General features: G+C 41.0%; 2 protein-coding genes across 4 annotated transcripts; one reads left to right on the top strand and one right to left on the bottom strand.

Moving 5' to 3' along the window:
* Positions 1-4,395: 4,395 nt before the first annotated feature.
* On the bottom strand, positions 4,396-17,313 carry LOC147247818 (poly(rC)-binding protein 3). 3 transcript variants are annotated; one of them, XM_086179589.1, is made up of 15 exons: positions 17,087-17,313; positions 16,461-16,566; positions 13,559-13,599; positions 12,403-12,513; positions 12,255-12,278; positions 12,105-12,137; positions 11,896-12,012; positions 11,587-11,718; positions 11,046-11,174; positions 9,735-9,824; positions 9,089-9,130; positions 8,605-8,680; positions 7,301-7,353; positions 5,902-6,071; positions 4,396-5,574 (listed from the first exon to the last, which is right to left on the bottom strand). In XM_086179589.1, the coding sequence occupies exons 4-15, from the start codon at positions 12,478-12,480 to the stop codon at positions 5,223-5,225; spliced, it is 1,296 nt and encodes a 431-aa protein (XP_086035715.1). In that variant the 5' UTR covers positions 12,481-12,513; positions 13,559-13,599; positions 16,461-16,566; positions 17,087-17,313; the 3' UTR covers positions 4,396-5,222. The 3 variants fall into 3 exon arrangements, with proteins under 3 accessions (XP_086035715.1, XP_086035714.1, XP_086035716.1); XM_086179588.1 differs by lacking the exons at positions 16,461-16,566; positions 17,087-17,313 and adding an exon at positions 14,807-15,075; XM_086179590.1 differs by lacking the exons at positions 9,089-9,130; positions 16,461-16,566; positions 17,087-17,313 and adding an exon at positions 14,807-15,075.
* On the top strand, positions 17,023-26,077 carry mocos (molybdenum cofactor sulfurase). The gene is made up of 15 exons (XM_086179587.1): positions 17,023-17,537; positions 17,625-17,714; positions 18,752-18,818; positions 18,911-19,549; positions 19,663-19,739; positions 19,826-20,025; positions 20,119-20,235; positions 20,307-20,687; positions 21,200-21,362; positions 21,460-21,550; positions 21,910-22,034; positions 23,174-23,270; positions 23,388-23,529; positions 23,626-23,730; positions 23,905-26,077. The coding sequence occupies exons 1-15, from the start codon at positions 17,426-17,428 to the stop codon at positions 24,007-24,009; spliced, it is 2,511 nt and encodes an 836-aa protein (XP_086035713.1). The 5' UTR covers positions 17,023-17,425; the 3' UTR covers positions 24,010-26,077.
* The last annotated feature ends 258 nt before the right edge of the window (positions 26,078-26,335 follow it).

Genomic DNA, 26,335 nt, shown 5'->3' on the forward strand with positions numbered 1-26,335 from the left:
ATGAAGAGATGCCTCACAGGTCGGTTCATGAGGTTCCCTCACACCGCTGCGAGGAGGGACTCAGGTTAATTATCTGGAATGAGCAAGTCGTTTCCATGACAGTTTGGTCACTGTGCAATTTGTTGCCAAGTGGGGGAAGTAAATTATGGACAAGAAGCGGAATGAAAGTGAAGTGTCAGGAATGCTGCCAGGAGATGTAAAAAAAAAAAAAAAAAAAATGTAAACGAAGGGAATCAAAAGTACTCTGTCACATTTAAATAGATTTATTAACCTGGAATCAGAGTACACATGTAAGTGGAAAGTAAGCTTGAGTCTATAGACTACGTAAAAGTCAAAGGTTATTTATTATTTAAGTTGTACTCCACCAAATTTCAGCTGCTGATCCTCTGTGGCTCTATAATGAAATAGAGCATTAGTGGAATCAGCTCCATCGCACCTCAGCCAGGTAATACACCAATATTACAGGACTCTAGAGGTTTTCTTTTGAAAGGACTTCATCATTTTTATGGATATCTGCTCTTGTAATTGAGAATGATTTACCCCGATGTTTGGTACCTTAAAGGGATATTTCACCAAAACAGTATAAAGGTGTCTTGAGCTGACAAAGATGTTCTTTCACCACTGTGTCACTTTTTTTGTGACTCCAGAATGCAGGAGAAAAAAAAAACCCCAAAACTACATCTTGGAGCTAATGGTTCCCTGTGGGCACCAACTATAAACAACAGCAAAACTGTAAATAAAAAAAAAAAAGATGAATAAAGAAAGAAAGAATGAAAGAAAGAAAGAAAGAAAGAAAGAAAGAAAGAAAGAAAGAAAGAAAGAAAATGTCCCTTTATCATTGTCATGTAAAATCCACATCTTTATCCAGTCGTATTCTCAATAATCTACAAACACTTTGATTTGAGCTAAAAACAAGCATTCTTATGGTTCATAGCTGATTAAGCAGAAGTGCCTTGGTTCATCTGAATGCACCACCCGGTTGTCCACGGCGCTACTGTGATTGTTTTTAGCTCGAAATCTAAGTGTTTGCGGATTCCTGAGCAAACAGCTGGACAAAGAAGACAGAGATTTTACCGGATAATTTGCCTCAGAGTTTGAAACAGACATTTTTGGACAGTTTAACTGTTGTTAACCAACAGTCACTATTAGCTTTTAACTAATAATATGTTGCTACAATGAAGTATAGGAGGGGATTTGTCTATGGGTTCCACACACCTATTTGTGAGTATTCGAAATGCAAAACAAACCTTTTGGGGAGAAGTATCACTTGAAGTACATTTTACTTATAATAGTTTTTTGTAATTGAGTATAATTTGTTTACACTGAAGCTTGGCACCTTTATTGAAGTGAAGGATCTGACGCTGCACTGGATTTTTTTTTTTTTTTTTGGAAATTAAAGAATCCCTCAAGAGCCAAGAGTCAATGCTTGCCTTCTTCCAGGGTTACTTTCAAAATATTCACAAGCACACACAAGACATCTCCAAGAGGAGCAGCAAGTGGTAGAGCAAAGGCAAAAACAGTAATACCAGTGGGGGTTTTATACCTCTGTTTCACCTTCAACTTGTCAAAACATCCACCATAGGCACATAGATACTAAATGTGAACTTTCTCAACACGTTTTTTTGATGTCAGACAATTCCCAGACTGGAAAAACAGACCCCAGTGACCCTGACTTTGAAGGTTTAAATGGGCCACGGCTTCTCTGAAACAGCAACAATACAATAAGGCACATCAATTATAGCCTACCAACAGGGTATTCTACAAATATATGACATAAAATGGTGAATCAGTTAATGAATATTCAGGGTTCCTGCAATACAATGTGGTAATAAATGCGTTGCAGAAACCCAAAAATTTCCATTGCAAATGCTTCCCGCACCAAGAGGAGAATCTAAAGTCCCCTCAGGTTACAAAAACTTCTCCAAATTGGCCCTGCAGGCAGATATTGAAATGTACAGAAAACCAGCAGCGGGACAGATGAGATTGGCTGCTTTCAAAGAAACACCAGATGCTACAGAATTGTAGAGTGCAACAGATGAAAAAACACAGGATAGGGTGTCAACACTCCACAAAACAAAAACACACGCAAACCTGCAGAATGTTGTGGATAAGTATGACCTAAAATGTTCCATATAAAACACATTTATGAATTGATTTACCTCCAGTTTTGAGGAGAACGAGAGGGGAACACAACTAAGCAGGGAAGACACGCCGTTCGTCTTTTGCTGTGTTTTCCATCAGACTTTGAGTGACAACTCTGCATTATTTATTTTCTTATTTACCTTTTGCTTTCCCAAAAATGTTCCTTTCCCACTGCCTGTATATCAGACTGACGAAGGAAACCATTCATTCAGCATTGGAGGCTGGCTGCTGACTCCCAGCTGCCCTGGGCATCCATCGGCATACATGCAGCACTGCTCTCCGCTGCTGTACCTTCCCGGAGGTTCAAATGTCATCCTTCACTGTCATTACATTTCTGCCCCCATTAACTATTGATCATCTCCACTCCAGCATTTTCAGTCCCGCTGTGAAAATGGCCCACACGACTGTCTGCTCATACCGCATGGATCAGGCTGAGCAGAACTGCATAGCTTTTGGTTTTTAATCCAAAATGGGAAGGAGGGTGGGACTCAGCAAGGGGGACAGGGGTAAAGGAGGACAAGGCAGTGGGGACGGAGAACAGTGATGACCGACTGTACTCTACTTGCCCATTAGCAGTACGCCTGAGCAGACAACTGGAGGTTAAGTTGTTCCTTTTGGGGACCCGTGAGATTTTTTGCTCCAGCATGTGGTGAATATTTACTGTGAGGTTAGTTCAAGTTTGTCTCCTGTTTTTCTGGGAGGTGCAGGTGAAAAGTTTGTTTGGGCAAGAGGTTAATGCCCTTTACAGTCAACAAGCTTCATCTACAATCTTTGCTTGCATCCTCGTTTGGTTGGTTTATACAATACAGCACCTGCCAGCATCTCTACTGCTCTCTGTAGTTCTCTACATTTCAATATCAGTACTCTTTAATGTCTGACATGTGAAGCCTGCAGAGGCACATTTACTCTTTGGAGAGACACGTTAAGACGGAGAGAAGCTCAGTCATAGCAGACGCTTGACAGTGGTTCAGAGATTTATCAAACTGCCTCGCTGTAGAGAAGTTGACTTTTGCCATCAAAGAAAAATCTGTTGTTTCTCATGAAATGTGAAGAAATTTTCTACAGTTGATTGAAGATAGTCCCAGGGGACCTGCTGTAGGCAGTAGGTAGATTATTATTAATAGCTGTGTAGTTGTAGTAGTTATTATTATTATCCCTCCATCCACTGTCCACTGCTTATCCTGTTAAGGGTCACAGGGGGGTGCAGCCTATCCCAGCAGCCTTCGGGCGAGAGGCGGAGTTCACCGGGTCATCAGTCCATCGCAGGGCCATCACATAGAGACAGACAACCATTCACACTCACAGTCACACCTACGGTCAATTTAGAGTATCAATCAGCCTCGTCCCCTCTTGATGTCTTTGGACTGTGGGAGGAAGCTGGAGTACCAGAGAGAACCCACGCAGGCACAGGGAGAACATGGAGACTCCACACAGAAAGATCCTGTGCTGAAGCTGGGACTCAAACCTGGAACCTTCTTGCTGTGATGCACCACCATGCTGCCCTATATAATAATAATATTAATATTATTATTATTATTATTATTATTGTTGTTGTTGTTGTTATTGTTATTAATAATAATAATAATAATAATAATAATAATGATAATAATAATATTTATTTTCCAGCATTCAGAATCCTTTTTTTCCTGTTCACAGGCTATGATGGACATGACATCAAAGAAAAGTAAGAAAAATCTCACTACACACATATTTACAATATGTATATAATATTATATGCTATACATGCACACACACACAAACATATATAAGCTTTATAAACACAGCTCAACTATATACTATAAGTATGTATATGTATAAGTATGCAGTGTGTGTTACCTTTCATAATCTGTTCCAAACTGAACACACAGACTTGGCAAAAGAAAGATGGTGTTTTATGAATCTGACAAAAACACGCATAAATGTATCTCAGAAAATATCTGTTTGTTTTCTTAGTTTTCCAGTATTTCTGGGATCATCAATAATGTGTGAACAGGTCCCTGATTTGCATGTAAGTCTCACAAACTCAGTTTTATTAATATTTTAAAGTGCACAAAAACAAAAAGATGTAAGTTATTCACTGTCTTTCCTGCTGAGTGCAAATGTGTTTCTGATTTATACAGAATTAAAGTTCAAACCTACATTAGAATACAACAAATCATAAATCCTCAGTTCTTTACTTTTTGGGGGTCAGAGTCAGAAACGAAAACGATTTTCCACATCAACAAAGTTCTAATAAAACAAGAAGCCTTTATTCATAAAAAGTCCCATTTATTTCAGAGTCATTTAATAAACAACAAATATTACAAATCTGCATTGTTTGTGGTCAACCCACACTGGGAACAAAATGAATAAAACATTATTTCAATAATTGCTCCACGTCCATTTCAGATGCTGAAATATTTCATTCATTGGGGTGTTGGAGAAAAAACAAGAAACAAACGAGTGAAGAGAAACAATAAATGAGTTGGTTGGGCCAGTCCAGCTCTACAGGATTACTGTGTGGAGGGAAATCCACTAGAATCCAATGTGGCTTTAGGATAATCCCATCAGAACTGCAACAGTGCAATGCTACTACAGAACACCCAAGCCTGTTAGCACTGATGAGAGCCTAGTGAAGGAAAGGGGGAAATATGACAGGAGAGGGGAGCAATCCTCGTTAAAGACACTTAACACGCTGACTTCTACTGTACAAGAAACAATTAACCAGGCTGCAGTGTGCATTCTCTAACAATGACTGTAATCTAGTCACACAGACAGGGCACAGAAAACTCCTGGAGTAAATCTTCATATAAAGCTCTGTGACATGAATCCATTAGGAAAGTACCGTTTTCTTGGATACTAATAGCCTGAGTTACCCACATTGTTATGCATGTCCATAAGATAAAACTGGCTCCATATGCACCTCTGTTGCCTGCTCTAATGAGCACATGTATGGATACTACCATTCTTTCACTGTCTATTATTCTCCTGATTTATGAAAAACAAGTGCTACATTGGTAAACTTGCTTGTGCTGGTGTAAGCAATGTTTCAGCCTAAATGCCAAACATTTACCAGTGATGCCTCATCAGTCAGTTAGGCATCAATAAGGAGCAAACTTCTGCCGCTCTGATTTTTTTACGCCAGAGGTTGGTATTTTTGCGGTATAAGGGGATAAACCCTGTGCTAGGCTGGAAGCCGGGTGGACAGCCAGGACAGGGAGCGTTTTCATGCCAAGCAGGCTGGAAACGGGGACGGCGTAGTGTGGGTTTTGGATGGTTGATAAGGTAGAGGGAGAGACGTTAATGGTGGTGGGGGCTGGGGTGGTGGCCGCCAGGACAGCCATAGAGGTAGCAGCAGTGGAGGCAGTAGGAGCAGACTGAGCGTAGCTCATGTTGAGGTCAACTGGGGTCGCAGAGGAAGCGGCCTGCATGGTGTATTTAGCCATCTCTAAACTGCAGGTCGTGACGTTTGGAGCGGGTTTTGAGATGGTGTGGGATTAAGAGAAAACAGTGGAAAATGAAAGGGGGAGAGTGGGTGAGACAGAAGAGAGGGGAGGTGAGAGAGAGGAGAAAACACAAGAGTCAAAGTAGGAATGTGTTAAAAAGCAGAGACAATAAGGATTTTGATGCAGTCAAGAGACTGGAGCAGTGAGCTGGAACAAATCCAGCCTCACCCCGAGCACAATCATTCTGCCCTCTACAACAGTTTGGTGTTTGGCTGACATATCAGGTTACAATGTGAAATTGTGCTGGACATGGAGGCTCTGCATAATATCTTACCTTGCGTTGATGAGGTACTGGGCCACGCTGATGCTGGCTGGCGAGCCTGTAATCGTGACTTGGCGCATAGCTGAGCCATCAGTGGCACTGGCAATTTTGATGTGAGCTCCTGAGACCTGGCGAATCTCATTGATCTTGCTGCCTTGTCTTCCAATTATGCAGCCAATAAACTGGAGGGTAGAGAGTGGAAACATGTAAATAGCAAAAACAGCTCAGGATTCCTCGGCTTTTCAGGAATTACATCTCAAACGCCATATGGAAGCGGCTGCAATAACAAAGGCAGGGTCTTTTTTTTCAACAGAAAATCACGTTTCTGGCTGTTGACAAGCCCTGGCTATGTTGCCAACCAATCATTTTTAATGAATTATAGATTGTTTTGAGATGTACGAACAGTACTACCAAAGCTCAATATTTAACAGGTTATATCTTGTTTAATCTGAAAAAAGTTTAAAACCAGACATTTATCTTGTTAATGTGGCTTCAGAAATGCCAGTGTCTTTACTGATAACATCAACTTATCTACCTGTGCTTACATCTGGTTTTTATTCAGTCCAGGTAGAATATCATTCATCTAAAAATTAGGGATCTTAATCAACTTTAAACCATAGCTATACTATCTGCAGGAGCACTGACCACAGGAGAAAAAACACTGTTTACTTCAGCTGGCATGCAAAGCACCTGGCTGCTCCCCCCCCCCCCCCCACCCGTATAAATGCACTCCTCGGTGACTGCCAATGCATTGCACCAAAAAAAGTACAAAGGTAAACAAATGGATAAATGGCTCCAACACCTGTTTTGTAAGGTTTAATGTGTTGCACTATCTCTGGGCATGGCAGAGTAATTTGTAAGAGTCTTTGTTGAATAACCGAAAACTTACAGAGATAAAGTAGTCACTGCAGACATCCAAGGTACAGCTCTCCTTTTAACACCCACAAAAACTGCTATTTTTATTGTTTCGCTTTTGTTCGAAATAGGTGAAACAAGATATACCATGACAGTGAGCTTTACGGGTGCTAACGGTGTCATTTTTAGGACTGCGGACAGGCAACCTTCTCCTTCATGCTATGCTAAACTAAACTCCTGCTTGATATGAATCATCTCATCTCAATCTGGGCAAAAAAAAAAAAGAGAAATTTTCACACATTTTAGTTAAAGGCTATCACAGGCATCCCATCCCATATTTACTTAATATACTGTACGTATGCTTTGAATGTGTGCAATAATGTGTTTGAGCCACAAACAAAAAAGACAGAAGGAAAAATGACTCTTAGTGCAACAGAGACAGTAAAACTCTGGTACCCAAACATTCGTCATCCTCGACAGTGTTAATGGAGTAAGCAGCATGAGGATTATCAGAGAGTGTTTTAGTGCTGGGAGAGCACAATAATGTGACACTTACATCATTAGGTATTGCGAGCTCTTGTGAACTTGTGGGGGCAGATGCATCCAATCCTGCAAAGTAGGACAAGGAACGCTAACAACAGCATGTTGCTAATGGCTTCTGCTTTTATGATGTGACGGAGTTGCCCTACTTCTACTGGTTTATCACTTCACACCGCTAAATTCATAACACGGAAATGACACATGGCAAGAGAATCCATCTAGTTTCACACATCCTATGCACATTACATGCTACAATACAAATAATTACACATGAGAATGCTGTCCTTCCTGTACAATCATTAATGTTCCTTAGTTAGTTGTGGCAGATTATATGAGTACATGGGGTGGTTGAGGTAAGGGATGGTCTGGCCGAGACAATGTTAGATTTTGAGGAGAAATGTTGCTGGGGTTGAGGATGGGGTCAAGAGATTAGGATTTGTTTTTGGAGAGGGAAATTGGACAAATGGAGCTGTAATTTGTGAGGATACGAGAAATAGTGAGAAATTGTCAAATATTTACCTAAGTGTAAATATTGCAGTAATTTTTCACTTTTCCCTCTCAGAGAACTCTGTTGTTTTTCTCTTTAGTATTTCAGTCTTGCTCATATGCAGTTTTAGGTTATGAAAACATTATGACTCATTTTCAAGATTAACCCTTAAACTGGTACTCTGCTTTGTTTAGTTTTTTCATTGTATTTTGTGTTGTAAAATAAAGCCAAACATAAAGGCTTTTTGCTTGTAAGTCCATCCCAAAGTGAGGCCTGTCATGAGGCTGGACAAAACCTGCCAAATGTCCTAAATAAATAGATAAAGATAACTAAATATTATAACACAAGGAGTCTAATAATACAAAAATCACATCAAACAAATTTTGTTTGGTATAAAAGCTTTTTAAATATGTAGGACCTCGGATTTGTTACTATTTTCTTTGGATTTGAAATGGACAGAGTGAAGCATGAAATTGGTCTGATATTTCAGTTGGTCATGCATTGGATGGCTGGAATTATAGTACATTTGGGTTTGCACTTGAAAAATTAACAAAAACAAGTGTAATTTATACATCTCTAATACTAATACTTAAAGAACATTTAATTAATGGGATCTTAGTACCAATTTACATTTTTGCATTCACTTTTGGCCCACAGTTAAGTTTATTTTTTGGACCTCTTAGGGGAAAAGATTTGCCGCTCCTGTGATAGACTCTGAGAAAACTGAAACATTTTTTATCCTCTCTAAAGTGACAGGGGGTTTGATGTTGTGATTCGAAGAGGAGTGAAGACAGAGGGATAGATGGACTTCCCCGGGAGCCGTGGGTACGTACCAGGGAAGGTAGGGTTGCTCTGCCCAAGGGAAGGGAGGGGGATATGCTGCATAGCCAACTGGTGAAGCTTGGTCAACTGCAGGGTAGGAAGGAAGTTAGAGCTAACCAATCAAACTGGATTATTTCAGAGGAGCTGAAAACTACAATACAGAGCCAATCTGACGTTCACAAACAGATGGTGTCAGTGAGAGGAGATTCATTTCTTTCAGAGGGCATGCTGGATTCTCGTGGTGGTCATCTGAAAATACATTCACATCTCTGGCTACAAAGCTACAACTGATCATGAAGGACTACTTTTAAGAACTTGGTTTTAATCAATGCATGCAGCTACTCAGTGTTAGTGTTAGTAATATCAACAGATCAGGTTTGTTGAAGTCTCATCTTTGCAGAGTAGGGTTGAGAGAGGGCATAGATGGGGCTTGGAGGGTGTGGGCAGGAGGAGGTCATTAGGATGGGAGCCAGTCATTCAGATGAATACACTTACATCTTGATGCGCAAAAGCATACTGTCCTGGGATTGCAAAGGCCTGGGGGGTGTGGGGGGGACAAAGAGATGTGGTCATGTGGTTACAAGATGCAGACATGCTCTAACATGAGCATGAGAGAAATGAATTTCTGTCTGTGTGGGAAGAGTAAACTCATCCAGCAAATCCATTCACTCCCTCTTTTCCGTAGCTCTAATAGGCATATATTTGATGGAATTTTCATCTAAATGTCATCTGCTGTTCTGTCCTCTTTCTTAGCCACGGCCAGAAATTCAATAACATGAGCAGATGTGTGATAGGTCAGAGCAGACTGTGCCAAATCCAGGACAGCAGCTAGCCAGCTCATGGAAAACATGAGGTTTAGTCACGACATCGCTCAGGTTTTACACTGCAGGGAATTATTCATGTAAATGGCTGTTACATATCACTGCCACATTAAAGCTTGGATGAACACCTTTTAATAGGACGATTACCTCACCTTACTGCTTACAACATAACATTATGAACAGCTTATTGCTGCATAATTACAGACACGTGTCCCTCTAGTGGTGAAAATAATGATCCGTGTGACACAGATTCCTCCGAAAACAACCCATTCAATTGTTGTGTTTTGCAAAAAGTAGATTGCCCACATATGGCTACTTACATGTGCAGGGTGCTGCTGTGCTAATACTGCATGGGCTCCTGCCGGTACAGCCTTGGGACGGTAGGGAATAGTTGCTCCTTTTGGAGGAGACTGGAGGCACAGTCATGCAAACCAAAGAGGAATAAAAATAAATTCACTCTCCAAGTGAGAAGAAAACAGGCGCATTTTATATCAGTTGCTGATCTTCTTTACGCTCAGATGAGAAAGTTACATGAAACCTTGCACACAAAATGAAATGGCACATAATTTACAGGCTTCTTTAAATCAGCAAGGGTAAATAAGCACTTCTAACCTGGGGGCAGTTCTGTTCCAACTATGTATGTCAAAAATAGATATCTAATTTGTTCATAGAAATGTGTATATTCATACATTTTATTAGGGAGGAAAAAAAACATCCAGCTGAACAGCATGTTCTGGACATGTGTTTTTTTTTTGCTCAATATCCCATAATCTGACCATCAAACTCATCAGAAGCAACCTTGTAAAAACAAGCCACAGAAACAGCAGTGACCTTGAATTACACAGCTAAAAGCAATTTAACATTTTTGAATGTGTTTAGCCTCTGGGAATGAATAAAAAAAACAGTCATCTAAAAGTATAACTTTAGCAATTGAAAGAAGTAGCTAAAAGTAACACGAAAAAAACTTGCAAATAGGTGAAATTAACAAATAAATTATAAATAATTGGCATACATACATGATATAAACACTTAAAATTGGTATATCCATTGAAATAGCTGGATTAACTTTAAATGCTTGGCTAAATTTATCATGATAGTTGAAATTGGAAGCTTAAAGTGATGGTTTAAATAAATAAAAGTATGGATTACCGTGACTGTAAATAGTTATCAAAGTATAATGTTGAATTTTTTTTGGCCAAAAGTAAGAGTAGATGTAGACATTGATTAACAATAAATACTTGGTAAAATAAAACACAATAGATCAACTATGATTAATTAACAAACTATAACATAAACAGTGCAAATTTACATGTAATCTACCGGTAAGTTGATGAAACAATACTCAGTGAAAGTGTTGAAAAGCACAACAGCTTATAATCACTTTATATTTGGAACAAAATGAATGATGTCATTTATCTAACAGTGCTGTGGGGCTGCAGCAGACAAAAAAACAAACAAACTTGGAACCACTTTTGTACATAAATCATGATCAGAAAAAAAAGGTACAACATTAAAATTTCCTGAACATGCAAGGAAAACACATTCTTCCACATCTAAAACAGTTGTGACATATTTGGTGTGGAAATGGAGCTGTAGATCATGAAGATTATCTGCTTTTTGACAGTGCTCACCTCCAGCATGATGGAGCAGATGTGTCTCACACACTGAGTGATGGCCTGTGGAGTGCCGGAGATTGTGACAGCCCTCTCTGTAGAGTCCGGCAGCATGTCTCCTGCCACCTGAACCTGGGCGCCTGTGGTCTAAACGTCGCCAGACAACAGTGAAACAAAGGTTATTCATTGCTGAAAAGAGCACACCGTCGCTAAAATTGAAATGCTGTTTCGAGCACCCACAAAAGTACGCTGAACACATTTTAACATGCAAAGAGCAGCTGCAAGCCAAATAGCAATGTGTCCTCCAATATTTGAAGAGCCGCACACAAATATTGCCCATTCAGAATGAGTATTCACCCTCTGCCGATCTTTACAAGCATAATCAGATTTTTATGTGCAGCAACCAAAGGAATTCAATTTTTTGCTGAAGAAAAACATGAAAGTGTTTGATTCTGGAGGATACTTGATGTCAGATTAGCAGGAGGAGGTTTTCTGTTCTCATTTGGATACACAAAAACCCTTTCCTGATAGAAAATTACAGGAAGAGATGGAATCCTACCTCTCTGATCTCTTTGATTTTTGAGCCTCCTTTACCAATCAGTGAGCCACACTGGCTCCCTGGGAAAACCAGGCGAAGTGTCACAGGTGGCTTGCTTGTCACGTTGCTGTTTGTCATCGCAGCGGTAATATCCTGAGGGAGAATGTGAAAATATGCTGTTATTTTCACTACAAACTGTATAAATGTCAGTTTTCCTTGACAACGTTTTTTGCAAGACTGTCAAAAAGGGGCATTTGGTGTCCTTCACACAAAAAAATCCCTGCCAGTGAAGGTTGTGTTTATTTGGCAGTGATATTAGTTCTTCTGTACCTCCTCAAACTTCTGAGCAATCATGGAGAAAGCTCTGAAGATGCCCTCCGTGGGTCCTGTGATGGTGACTATTCTCTCAGGGGAAGATCCCTCTGATATGTTGATACGAGCACCACTCTGGAAACAGAAATTCACTTCACTTATTCCGGCTTTGATTTGCTGTAATTGATCTGCCAGACCATTTTTAACTTCCAAGCGTTAATACTGACCTCCTCCCTCATTTTCTTTACAGTTTCTCCTTTCTGAAACCAAGAAGGAAGTAATGAATTAGTTGGCTTGATTGGTTTTATAAGGAGAGAAAAATAAGACTAGCAGCAGAATGAATCAATAAATGCTGACAGATTGTAAAATAAATCTACCTTTCCAATTATACTGCCAACTTCCTGTGAATGGAAAGAGAAAACTTAAGAAGGTGGCAACACAGAGGGTTTGCTTTCAACAGCAACATACAACATTCAGAGCAGAAGAGCTTCAACTGTTGGGGCATAATCCAAATCCGTCCATTACCTTTCCATGCATCAACAGTCTGAGTGTCAGTGTAACATTCAGACTCCCATCTGAAGCCATTTCTTCCTTGTCAGACATTCTCTGTGTTCTTGCAGCTCTAAAGTAAACACTCTGCAAAAGGAGAGGAATTATTTATGACAGTTCTGCAGTATAATGAGAGCCCTTGTATTTCAGGTGGTTTAGGAAGTTATCTGTAATATCAAATATATAAAATCCTGGTTTATTTATTGAAATTCTTCAATGAAGTTAATGTGAGCTGTAAGTTAGGCAAATGCTCAAAAGTTAAAGGAGTCAAATTCTCTTAGAGTTTTTTGAGGATATTCTCTAAAGAGTGGTGCAGGACTGTTGTATGCTTTCTGATCGTGTGGTGGTTGTGAGAAGGGGGAAGATAAGCCCATCGCTAGGTGAAATCTTCTCATGTGATTTTATCTTTAATTCTGGCTAAATAGAAGTAGTGTGACTCCCCCTGGATAATATAAGACATAAAGGAAGCTACTTGTACTTTGGAGGCATGAGAATCAAGTGATGTGTGTGTGACTGTCTCTATACCGCACTGACACACAATGTCGGCTCAGTTGCTTTATTTGCAGAACAAATGAAGAATGTCTCAGTAAAGTTGGAGTGGGACGCGAGGCTTACCGCACCAAAACAGACTTTAAAGGACGAAGACTTTAAAGTTTACCTTGTTCATGGATCAGTATGATGATAAAAAGTACTTTATCTTGATAAAAGTTTGTTTTCCAACTGCAGGCAAACAGGAAATGGACTAATAAATTTTAGAACTTAAAAAAAAAAGAGGGCGCAGAACTTCGCCAAGGTCCATGTAATATTTCTTGGGAAATTAATGAAACCTTCTTGGCAGAGGTAATAATCCACATGAAAAACATAATTTGGCAGGAGATTGATATTCTAGGCCCACTGCTTAGATTTTGTACATGTGATGTGTGTAGGTGCGTGCGTGCGTGCACACAAGCGTGCGTGTGTTTGTGTGTGTGTACAAAGAGGTGAAAACATGGCGGCATGCTATCGGCGCATGTTGACGGTCTGTCTTGGTTAATCCAGTTGAATTCAAGTCTACTGAGGGGGTTTTGTGTGCACAATCATACTTGTAATATTTCACCATGACACTCCCGCAGACCCCTGGTTATATACTTACACAAAGCAATAAATAAAGAACTCGCTGGCGCCATTTCACACCTGGAAGAAAAGACCAACAATGAGTGCTAAGCATGCTAACCCTGATAACAACACAAGTGACAACAGGATATGTCACTATATCAGTGTATAATGGGTAAATGAATCATGTTTTTTTTGGAGGCTAACCAAGTTTCTTAAAATATATTGGTGTAATATATATAGTTGTTGTACATATCACCACTGATAATCATCAAAAAATAATGCAGTGTTGCTTTAATGCTTACAAGGGACGCAGCTTTTATCGTAATTCTGTGTCCATTGTGAAGTTACAATGATTACATCCAATACACAGCAACATCTTTGTCTAATCCTATAGGCTGGGATTTGTTTAGTTAATGCTAAGACCCTTTTGACCCATTTCTGTCACCTCTAGCATGTCAGCACCCACTCAAGACTTCAGAACAAAACACGGGTGGACAACATCACCCAGAGTATACTTGATAAAATAGATAGATCAGTGGGAACTCAGCTGTCGGAGCACTTTTACAGGCTGCAAAGTGCTCCAGACAATAAAAAAAAGAGGATTTATCCTTGAAGGAAACAGAGGACAATGACTAACTAGATTGTTTAAAGGGTCTCATTCAAAAATAGGTTCCACTTGAGGACATATTTTCATCCCTACAAAAAAATGGTCAGATTATTGTGTTTCATGATTATCAAACACTCCAGCTTGAAAGGGAGATGTTAAAGAGGCAATAATTGAAACAACCTATTGCTGTATTGGAAGAACGCATCAACTCAAACCATGTTTCTACGAACCCATCATCATAAATACCAAAAGTAATGTTCTATTAATAACAATTTGTAAGCCACCACATAGGAGAGTAGGCACGAGGTCTTAGAGCACGGCATTCCTCCCTCCGCACAGATTTTTTACAATATCAGCCTGCTTTAATGTGTTGATACAATCTAGCTATCTCTGAAGTGCAACAAAACATACTCATAATAGAGCAGAGTGCTGAAAAACAAGCGGCTCAAATGAACTCAAACTAATGGAAGTCAGGAGTTGAACAGGAAAACAAAGACACACATTATTAAGCTCCCATTAAAAGTGCAGAAGCACAAAAAGAAAAGTTCAACTTTGTGTCTGACTCCAGCTCGTCTAGTGAAGTCTGCATCACTGTTAGCAGTACAAACGGAGCAGGGAACAGCCTGGTTCATGTGGCTCAGTGAGAGGCCTATAAAGCAAAACGAATAAAGTACTGACCTTATATACAAAACCCTGGTTCCTCTTCTTTATTTCTGGGTAGCTCCTAAATGAACGCCCTGATAGTTTGTAGTCCGTGTTCAGTGTTTGCCCCCCTTTGTTGTCAGTTATCCGCAGAATGGACAGATGGCTCCCTGTGCCCTTAGACCGGCTGGAGCGGAGGCTGGCTTTGCTATTAGTCCCTCAGCTTAGCCCAAGATAAGCCCCTACGCAGGGCAAGTGAACCCGCATCTCTTGCCTAATTCTCCCTGTCACTGCCATCAAAGAGGCGTTCCTCTGCACGAAGATCCACAAGCTGAACAGGCCTGAGGGCAGGGCAAAGAGGCTCTTCTGCTGGACACTGTCCAGGGCAGATAGAGCAGGCCAACAATTACAGGCACCACAACAAAAAAATCTAGCCTTTTGCAGTCATCAGAAACACACAGCAAGACACAGAAGAGAAGCTTTGTTAACCGATGTTGCTCTATGACTAACAACTCTGCATGACTGCTGTGTTCTTCATTAGATTTTCGGTGAGCGTCCTGCCTGCAAAGGGGCCAGATTTTTCTCCAAGAATAAACCTCCCTGTATGAAATCGGTGCTTTGTACAAGGAAGCCAACTAATTGAGGGTTTGGGAGGACAATGTGGCGTTTGAGGTATTTAGTGATGTTAAGCACAATGTCTTGGTGGGGTGCTTCTCCCCCTCTCTGCAGTGCCCTCCCCCACACCAAGCCCCTCTGCCCTTGTAATGAGGCCATAGTGGACACAATGCAACCCTTCTGCACAGAAAAATGTATTCAGCTGAGCTTCAAAATTGTGAAGGAAATGAATCAGTGAAGCATAAGTGGCATATTTAATTACTCTTCACTGTGTTGCACGGAAACAATGATGGCTGCTGTGAGCCTCATGGCCGCCTGTCAAACATCTGAGCAGGCCGTGCTACTTCTCAAGTAGGAATTCGGCACAACTTCGGGTGCTGAGTGTTTAATGTTATCACGATGAGAGAACACTCTAAACTGGAGGTACTTTTTCAGGTTTAAGGAAAGTTAAATCAGTATAAGAGATTTTAAAAAATAAAGATCAATAAAAGTCCCCAAATGTGTGCATTTGTAACCGAAAGGGAACGTGCACCACAACAAAGCTGTTGGAGCACAGCATCTGACAAAGAACATGAGGGCTATTTTTATCCCGTTGTAGACCATGAGATGATCAGGCATTTCATGCCAATCACTTGTGACTAATTTCCCCCTCCTTCATGTACCTTGTGTGTCAATGAGATTAAAGAGTCTGGGATTATATGTAATGGGATTACTGTGAAGTGATTACTGAGACTTGTTGGTGTAACCAGTTACAGTTATATTTTAAATGTCTTCATAGGCTACACAAATGAGAAGAAACTGTTTTTATCGCAAACAATTTTGACCTGAGGAGTGGCATAGAAATCAAATGAATACAATCAATAAAATGGTCATACGTCGTTGTCCGTGGTTATCAGCAATGACACTTTTCAGGTCCAACAGACTATAATAATATGAATTGATCAATCATTAGAATGATAACCACTCATTTATCCTTTCACATTAGTATCACTTCAGTGAGGATGAGAATCAGGGATTCTATCTGACTGCGTAACTCATAAGAGAGTTCGGACATCTGTTAAGTGTAATGACTTACATTTGGTTGAGTAGCGTGTGATTTTTCATTTCTTGAGTCTTTGCTTCTGTCCTCGTGCACTATTGTCACCGAGACAAACTCCTTTGTACATCTACATCGTGTACATCTGGCAAAACAAAGTGATGTCTTATCATGTCCATGTGACGATTCCATCACTCTTTGTGCTATACCTTGCATAACATCGCATACAATATTCTCTATCTTGGAAAAAAAAACACCCCAATAAATGGGGTGTTTTTTTTTGGTTTGTTTTTTAGCTCTGTTAAATAAAGGTGAAACATTTTGTAAAGCCCTTTTTAAAAACATTCCATTTTAACCTCTGTTAAAACACTATTATTATTATCATCATTACAACTATATTACAGAAACAATTTTTTTTTTTTTAAATTCCACTAAAAGAAAGTTAGCCATTGGTCCTCATCAACTCACCTCCCTATGTTGAATATCTAAAAATATCTAATGTGCAAAAATGATGCACAGTAGGGAGAGAAAATGAATGGGGGAAACTGTGAATTTATGACATGTCCATGCTTTAAACTGCCATTTTGAACGGGAAGACGAGAGAAACCATCACATTGCAACAATGTGAACAAAAATTAATTATCTTCCGACAAAGACAAACCTACCAGCTCTTGTTGTTGTCGATAGCTGCGTTAGCTAGAACGCTAATGTTCCACGGGGTGTAAAAGCAGAACTGATTGTTGTGGGAGGAGATATTGGGTTCTGTCACATGATAACCTAAACTAGACATTAAAGCTAGTTTTCTTGCTAACTGTTCATCAGTTTTAAAACAGAACAGTGAGACATTAGCGAACCCCTTTCCGACTGGGTCGTAACTTAACACGGTGACTCAGCAGGGTCTCGAGCCCCCAGCGCGAGGTGACCGGACTTCGACCCCTGAGCATGTCAGCGAGCAGCTGACGCGGTTGAACTTATCCTGGATCTCTGCAAACCCAAAGCGCTCGATGGACTTCCGAAAAATTAACACTTGGGAAACTTTTGAGGAGTGCTGGAGTCACTACGGTTATGGAGAAAACTTCGAGGAAGTGGTTGGGCAGGAGTTCACCCGGTTAAAAGGTAATAAATGAACCGTGTTCAGTCATGAGGAGGTGCTGGGGAGGCTGACTGACCCCCCCTCCATGTCTGCTGTCTTATTGTAATCAGGCACCGTCTATCTGGATCATGCTGCTGCTACTCTGTACCCAGAGTCTCTGCTCAGAGATTATTGCCAGGATATTTCAAGGAATGTGTACGGTGAGTTCAAAAAAACAAAACAAAACAAAACACTGATGTCTTTTTGTGTGTGTGTGTGTGTGTGTGTGTGTGTGTGTGTGTGTGTGTGTCTCTCTCTCTCTCTCTCTCTCTCTCTCTCTCTCTCTCTATCTATGGAGTCCTGGAGGGGCCATAAAGAGGTTTTTTTTTTTTGTGGGGAAAATTGTGTATTTCAAGGCCACAGAACTTAACTTGTTTCCTTAATTTTTATTGCTTCTATTTGTATTTCATATCTCTTTCAATACACAAAGATGGACCCTTAGGTCTTAGGTTAGTACTTAATTCTAATAAAACTAAATTTATGCTGTTGTTAGAAATAAAAATGTTGATTTTGAAGGCCTAGTTACTCACACAGTTAATAGGTCTGATAATGAAAGCGTTACACAGTATAAAGACCTTGACAAATGGCTGCATTCAGAGTTCACATTTAAACGCCATGCAGTCAATCGTGTCATTAAATTGTGACAGAAGATCGGATTCTTGTACAGGAACAAAGCCAACTGTCCAATGTTTAGTAGAAGGAGGGTTATTAAAGCAGTTATTCTGTCCATCCTGGATTATGGAGATGTAATCTATAGGCGTGCAACTGTGTGTTATTGTATTGTACTCTGTATTATTATTTGTATTATTATTATTATTATCTATTCGTTGCACGTTTCAAGGTGATGTTCATTCTTAATGCCATTGTACATGAGAGCTTGCTCTCAATCGACTTTCAAGGGTAAATAAAGTTTGAATGAATGAGTGAATGAGTTTCATGGTCCAAAAATAACTAAATTGAAAGAACGAGTTATATGTTGTGGCCTCATAATCAAGAGATGATGTCGTCTCTATTCCCACTAAAAAAAAGAAAATCTCTTAATGGCCACGTCAAGGTCACTACAAGGCCCTGTATGTTTCTGTTATATAAATAATTCACATACACACACACACACACACACACACACACACACACACACACACATATTTTTTTTTTTCTGTGTTGAAAGTGTTTAAAACGTGCATTACTTTCCCCATAGGAAACCCTCACAGCCACAACCCCAGCAGTAGATTGACTCATGACACTGTGGAGAAAGTCAGATACAGGTGAACCCTATTCAAAACTTTCAAAGCAGGCCCCTGCGATTAATTTCAATGGTACTTTGCTGGATTAAATGATTAAAAACATTTTCTTACAGGATATTGCAACATTTTAACGCCACCCCTGAGGACTACTCTGTGATTTTCACTTCTGGTTGTACAGCTGCTCTCAAAATAGTGGCTGAGAGCTTCCCCTGGAGGCCACATACTGAGAGTGGGGCAGGGAGTCACTTCTGCTACCTCACGGACAACCACACCTCGGTGGTTGGCATAAGGGGGCTGACTGCTGGCCGGGGAGTTATTACCTTCCCTGTTTCACTGCAGGAAGTAGAAAACAGGGCTAAGGCTCAAACTGAAGATGTTATTTGCCAGACGCCACACCTCTACTGCTACCCAGCACAGAGCAACTTCTCTGGGAGAAAGTATCCGCTTAGCCATGTAAAAGGCATCCAGGCAAGACGCCTCTACCCAGCGTGTGAACACCAAGGTCGCTGGTTTGTGCTGCTCGATGCAGCCGCTCATGTCAGCTGTTCCCCTCTCAACCTACAGGACTGCCCTGCTGATTTCATTCCCATCTCCTTCTACAAGATGTTTGGCTTCCCTACAGGTCTGGGGGCCCTTCTTGTCCATAACAACGCAGCAGGCATACTAAAAAAGACTTATTTTGGTGGAGGCACAGCAGCAGCTTACCTCTCTGGAGAAGATTATTATGTGCAGGCGGCAAACATTTCTGACAGGTAAAGTGCTATACATGCCTGCCAAAGCCTAGACATTCTCAGAAATTCACAACTGCTCTTTAGCTTCTGCATTCTTATTCTGAAATGCAATGTTTCTTTTCTCCTGGATAAAGATTTGAAGATGGCACTGTCTCTTTCTTGGATATCATTGCTCTAAATCATGGATTCAATTCTCTCCACCGGATCACAGGTACTGTGACAAAGCATAGAAAAGCATAATGAAAGTCAGGTTCAGGTTAACATTCCTGTCAATCGTTATTCTGTCTTTGCTTTCAGGGGGCATGCACAACATTCAGCTGCACACATTTGGCTTGGCACGCTACACTTACATGCTACTGTCAAGTCTTTGCCATGGCAACGGTCGACCAGTGGCTAAGATATACACCAAAGGCCAGTTTGAGAGTCCAAACACACAGGGTGCAATCCTAAACTTCAACCTTGTGGATTCTCGTGGACAAATAATTGGGTATTCTCAGGTGCATGCATTTATATCATTACAGGTGAATTACTGCATTTTTGTGTACAGGCAGCGCTGCTGAAGATTATAACAGCCCCCATATCTCCCTCAGGTGGACAGAATGGCCAGTTTGTATAATATTCATGTCCGCACAGGCTGCTTCTGTAACACTGGAGCCTGTCAGATCTTCCTTGGGATCTCCAATCAGCAAATGAAGAAGAACTTGCTGGTAAAAGAGCTCTTGAAAAAGGAAAGACTCTGTTTGAAGCGTTAGGTGAATAACATCTTTTTCTCTGCCAGGCCGGTCACGTCTGTGGAGACAGTATTGACCTAGTGGACGGCCAGCCAACCGGATCTGTTCGCGTGTCCTTTGGTTATATGTCAACGTTTGAAGACTGTCAAAAGTTCCTGAACTTTGTCGCTGAGTGTTTCATAGAGAAACCAGTGACCGTAGACCAGATGCGATTAGAGAAGCTACAAGCAGCTTCAGCATCCCAAGAGTCAAATGAAGGTCCTCCAATCAAAACCACTGAAGGAGAAATTTATAAAGCAGATGAGAAGGAGGAACTTGGAGAGGCATCACTGAATGGATTTGGATCCACACACGCGAACAGCCGTGGGGAGGCTTATACGCTGACCAACATCTACATATATCCCATCAAATCATGTGGAGCATTTGAGGTCTGAGCACATCCCAACACGATCTCTCTCTCTCCTCCCCTGTATCGATATTAGGGGCAAACTGATTAACACACCAGCCAGCATTACCTAATATTAGCCATTAATCTCAGACATGTCGGTATATTCGAGGGGCAGCTGATTAATAGCCTGACAGTATTAGCCAATATTGATAAGTAACTCGCTGAGATTAGCCAACGTGAACACTTTTTTTTTTTTTTTGCGGAGGCAAACTGACTTAGTTTGATCTAGAAATGATGTCCTTGTATCATTTGTCCAGTAGAGTCTCCGGTCAGATGTCATTTTGGAGAATAATGGTGATTTAATTTTAAACAGTTAAATTTTCAGCCTCCAATTAATATTTTTTCCACGTGTTTAAACTGTATTTTCATACATAAAGAGTGTTGGCTGATAAATTATCAAAATTTCTTACTGCCTAATGTCATTATCGGTCAAAAAAAACTGCATATTTGTGGAGTCCTGATTGATATTCCTCTGTGCTGCTCTTGTTGCAGGTCCACACCTGGCCACTGGGACCTTTGGGTTTACTGTATGACAGAGGCTGGATGGTGGTGAATGAAAACGGTGTGTGCCTGAGTCAGAAGAGAGAGCCACGTTTATGCTTCATTCACCCAAAAGTCCACCTGCCATCAAACAAACTGCTCCTACAGGCGTCAGGTCAGTCAGTCTGTCTGTCAAAGTCTCACTGAAAAATCATGAAAAAAAAAAAGCTTTCAGTCAATCAGATTTCCAGCTTGTGTCCATTGCCTTGCAGGGATGGATACCATTTCACTTCCACTGGAGAGCAGCAAGACTCAAACATACAGGAGCTCTCTAGTGTGTCAGAGTAAAGTTTGTGGTGACAGGTGAGCTGACATCTGACAGCAACTGTTGCAGGAAATATTGTGACACGTGTCATACCTTTTTTTCCTCTTATTTTTTTGCTCCAGCATTTTTTTTATTTTTTTTTTAACCACCATTCTACAACCAATTGCATTTTAGGGCCTCCCTCTATTGTGAAATTCCAGTTATCTGGAAAGTTTTATGGAAAAGTAAACATTGTGTAAGAGCTGATGTTGATCTCCTCAGACAGATATGAGTCTTGAGTTTTAAAAAAAACGATTCATTCTGTGATTCTTGTCACACTACATACTGTAGTGAGCAGCATCCGACTCTATCGATTTCCCTCGGGGCCTCCTGAATATAATCCTCCTCCTTCCCCCAGGGTGGAGACAGTTGACTGTGGGGATGAGGCTGCATCATGGTTGTCAGAGCTCCTGGGACAGTCGTGCCGCTTGATAAGACAAAGTCCTGATTTCACCCGAGACATGAAGAAGAAGCCTGGTGGAGGTGACTACAGCATTCGCCTGTTTCCTTGGCTCCTCCTTCAAGCTGAATGGAAGCTTGTCTAGATTTGCAAGTGTACTCTGTCTGTGCAGCAGATTTTAATCAGGAAGTAGAGATTTGTTTCTTTTTATATTTTTACATTTATTGGCGCTTCACTAAATGTACAAATTAATCAAGTGCCCTCCCTCCTTTGCAATTCTAAAGGTGGGGTTTTTTGGTAGTCCTCAGCAAAATGACGAACAGTTTAATTGAATGAAAAGCATTTGAATACAAGAAATTTGACACAGCACCACTGATCTGACCTAATTAAAATATAATAATTAGATTATAGCTGGGCAGAACATTGGTGTAGTGGTTAGCACTGTTGTATCACAGCAAGAAGGTTGCGGGTTCAAGCACGGGGCTTTTCTGTGTGGAGTTAGCATGTTCTCCCTGTGCCGCATGTTCTCCCTGTGTGTGGGTTCTCTCCAGGTTCTCCAGCTTCCTCCCACAGTCCAAAGACTTGCAAGTTAGGTTAATCGGTGACTCTAAATTGACCGTAGGCGTGGCTGTGAGTGTGAATGGTTGTCTGTCTATATGTGTTGGCACTGTGATGGACTGGTGACCTGTAAAGGGTGAACCCCGCCTCTCACCCAAAGGCTGCTGGGATAGGCTCCACCCCCACCCCAACCCCCACGACCCTCAGCAGATAAGCGGTATAGAGAATGGATGGATGGATGGAATATTTGGTCAGATCACTGATACCTGAAACAATTTTTTGGGATTAAATGTATGTGAAAGGTCTATGAACAAGTCCCAGTTGCATCAAATCACTTTCAGTTGAGGTCTGTGGCTTCTTGTGAGTCACCTCGGGGTCCAACATGAAAAAGTTTTAGAACTCTTGTCAAAATTAGCTTTTTTGGTGCCATTTAAACATCTTAACCATTTAGACTGAGAATACTGTATGTAACATCCATCCATATATCTCACCCCAAATTAATTTTGAGTGCAGAGTGTGTTCAGTAAAGATAAATGTGCTGTTTTGCTGATTTTCCCGACTTCTGTTAGAGTAGAACTTCAATTTTCAGACTCATTGAGGAAGCAGAGATCAGTGCCTGAAATGGAAGAAACCACAGGAGTAACATTAAGTCTCTCCCTTCTAGCTGAGACCTCCACATCCCTCTCACTGGTGAATGAAGCTCAGTATCTCATGATCAACCGTGCCAGCGTGGAGCTCATTCACAGGCTAATGAGCAGCAGGTTTGAACACATGATATTCAAAATACTTCATCATTCAGCGTCTCGACATTAACATGACAGTGGGTAATTTACTTGGCACAGCAAAACAACATGCAATTTCCACTATTCCTTTCTCAGGCAAGACTATTCTGAGGGTGATCAGCCCCTTGACACACAGAATGTCATTAGCCGCTTCCGAGCCAACTTAGTCATCACTGGGGTAGAACCATTTGAGGAGGATAATTGGTCACACTTGATTATTGGCAACACTCCATTCATGGTGAGCTGACGCTTTGAGATAAATGCTGAAATCTTCAAATGTGTTAGAAGCAGATTTTTCAGAAATGAATGTGCTCCCTGTGTGATTACCCCAAAGGTCGTAGGTCAGTGTGGACGGTGCCAGATGGTCGGAGTAGACCAAGATACTGGGACCAGAACAAAAGAGCCGCTGATGTCTCTCTCTGCCTATCGTTCTGGGAAGGTCAGTCAAAAAAAATTAACATCATCACGCGAACACCGTGTATGTGTGTGCATTGAAGCATTCCTGGTGTTGACGTGAATCAGTTGATTCATCATGGGGGTTTGTGAAGGGACGATGGGGGGTGGCTGAAGTTCATGTGCATGAAAAATCAATTGTTATTTCCTGCATTACTAGGTGACTTTTGGTGTGTACTTGAGCCATCAGCATCCGGAGGGCTTCACTGCAGCCTGCGTCCTCTCTGCTGGCTCCCTCATTCTGCCAGAGCCCCGCGGTTGTTGAAGTGGTCATCTGTAACATCCTCTCTCCCCTGCAAACAGACAGGCTCTGGACGTTCTGGGGATTACTATGTTTGCACATCCCTGTAGGGCACATTCAGAGACCTTTTTTGTTTGCAGGGATTTATTTTGGTGAGATCTTTGGTCTGAAGCAGTCAATATGCACTAGATGTCCTTAAGTTGTCAAACACTTCAAGGATTTTAGTTTTCATAGACAGTTTTGTTTTGTCTGTGTAGCTCTGATGGTTTCTGTGCTCTTAAGTGTCCTTTCCATGTCAGGGAATTCACACTGTATTCTTGCCAAATCAGATTTGCAATAAAGCAGGTGCAAAGTACTTATAACGTGACAAAGTATGACATAAATGATTTGCAGTGTTTTGAACCAAGACATGTAGACCGGATGAAAGATTGGTGCCAGTCTTAACCTGCCAGACAGCGCTTCCTCTGGTTATTCCCGAGGCGAGTAGTTATGTTCCTATTTATTCCAAACACACCACTCATGCTGCTCTGCAAGAACTCTAAACCCCCAGGTGGAGATGGAAACAACCAGACTGCTTTCTATGGATGTGCTCTCTTTGTGGTGAAGCGATGGACATAACATGTACTGCTAAATAAATGTTGCAATAATGTATACCAAAAAATGGTCACCAGAAATGCTACAGGCATGTACCTGAAAGGCTACAAATGCTTATTGCTGGTGATGGGGGATTGTTTACCTCAGTTCAATTTCTTTTACCTTTTTGTTTGCCAAAATGTACATTTATGGCCTATTGAAAGCCAGTATTGTACTTAAGAATGTACATATTTTCAGTCATTGACTAGCATTTGTACTCTTTTTGGTAGAAACTGATACTGTTATTTATGAGGGTGCTGGGAGTCATGCTTTAGAACAATACTTCACCCAAAAAAAGTATTTAGACTTTTGAGTATTCACAAATACATGTCTTGAGGTTGGGCGGCACGGTGGTGCAGTGGTCAGCACTGTCGCCTCACAGCAAGAAGGTTCCGGGTTTGAGCCCCGGCTGGAGCCCGCGGTCTTTCTATGAGGAGTCTGCATGTTCTCCCTGTTCCTGTGTGGGTTCTCTCTGGTACTCCAGCTTCCTCCCACAGTCCAAAGACATCAAGAGGGGACGAGGCTGAGTGATACTCTAAATTGACCGTAGGTGTGACTGTGAGTGTGAATGGTTGTCTGTCTGTATGCTGGCCCTGTGATGGACTGGTGACCCGTCCAGGATGAACCCCGCCTCTCGCCAGAAGGCTGCTGGGATAGGCTCCACCCCCCCATGACCCTTAACAGGATAAGTGGTAGAACATAAATGGATGGATGGTTTTCTTGAGGTTTTTGTATTCTTTGTCTTCTTTGTGACTCCAGATGAAAGCCAGCTACCTATATTGAGCTTGAAGCTTGTAGTGCCCCCATAGCCAACATCTAGAAACAACATAAAAATGTCCACATCCTAGCTCTCCTGCTCAGTAATCCACTTGCACTTTGAGCTACAAACACATCCTAACACTTCTGGCTCAGTGCTTGTTCATGGTAGGGCTGAACTGGAAGGGTTATTTTTTTTTTTTTTTTGTGGATTACTGAGTGCACAGCTGGATAAAGAAGTGGATTATATCAAATGATGTGCTTAAGAGCTTGTAAACCAATGTTTTTTTGCTGTTTTTGGGCACCGTTAGCGTCAAACTAGACATGGACAGTCCCCTCTAGATTCTGAAGTCACAAAGAAGTGATGCAGTGGTCAAAAAAAAAACATTTTGTTGGCTCAAGCTTTCGTGACTACTTGAAATGCAGAACATACTTTTTGGGTGAAGTGTTATTTCAACACAAATTACTTCAAAGTGTGTCTGTTCAGTGGGGTTTTATAGTCATCACTGCTCTGGATTAATATGAGTATAACACTGACGAGGGTTTGAATTGCGTGTCTGCAGTACGTGTGCATGCCTAAAGCTGTGCTTGTTATATTGATCAGTAACACAAATTTAAGTGTTTTCCTGTGGAATTCAATGGTTTTAATGTTTCCTATTCTATGTCAGGGAATCATTGACTTGTGTTTGTTTGTTTTTTTACAATGGACCAATAAATTGTGAAACAGTACGGATGAGGTGTAAGGTTGTACTTGTTGTAGTATTATGTGTACATACCCAGATTGCAGGGAAATGTTTCCAAAACATTAGCAATCACTTGTCACAAGTTTTTAATATGTAAAATGTTTTGAAAATTCAGTCACTATAATCACCCAGGGAAGTTTTTTTAGTCTACCAAACACTGCCAGAGTTTCAAAGGAAAAGGCACAGCAGAAAACTCCCAAACACTTGACGTGAATTTT

This window comes from Aulostomus chinensis, chromosome 16, assembly GCF_037954235.1.
Source record: "Aulostomus chinensis isolate RoL2024-O1b breed Wild chromosome 16, RoL_Achi_v1.0, whole genome shotgun sequence".
Lineage (NCBI taxonomy): Eukaryota > Metazoa > Chordata > Actinopteri > Syngnathiformes > Aulostomidae > Aulostomus > Aulostomus chinensis.

Bases quoted from the DNA above. Each gene is read 5' to 3' on its own strand.
- mocos (XM_086179587.1), top strand. From the start codon at position 17,426: ATGGACTTCCGAAAAATTAACACTTGGGAAACTTTTGAGGAGTGCTGG. The intron at 20,688-21,199 runs GTCTGAGCACAT...CTCTTGTTGCAG, and splicing joins AATCATGTGGAGCATTTGAG to GTCCACACCTGGCCACTGGG. The intron at 22,035-23,173 runs GTGACTACAGCA...TCTCCCTTCTAG, and splicing joins GAAGAAGAAGCCTGGTGGAG to CTGAGACCTCCACATCCCTC.
- LOC147247818 (XM_086179589.1), bottom strand. From the start codon at position 12,480: ATGTCTGACAAGGAAGAAATGGCTTCAGATGGGAGTCTGAATGTTACA. The intron at 12,013-12,104 runs GTCAGTATTAAC...TTCTGTTTCCAG, and splicing joins TAAAGAAAATGAGGGAGGAG to AGTGGTGCTCGTATCAACAT. The intron at 9,825-11,045 runs GTGAGCACTGTC...CTGTGCCTCCAG, and splicing joins TCTGCTCCATCATGCTGGAG to TCTCCTCCAAAAGGAGCAAC.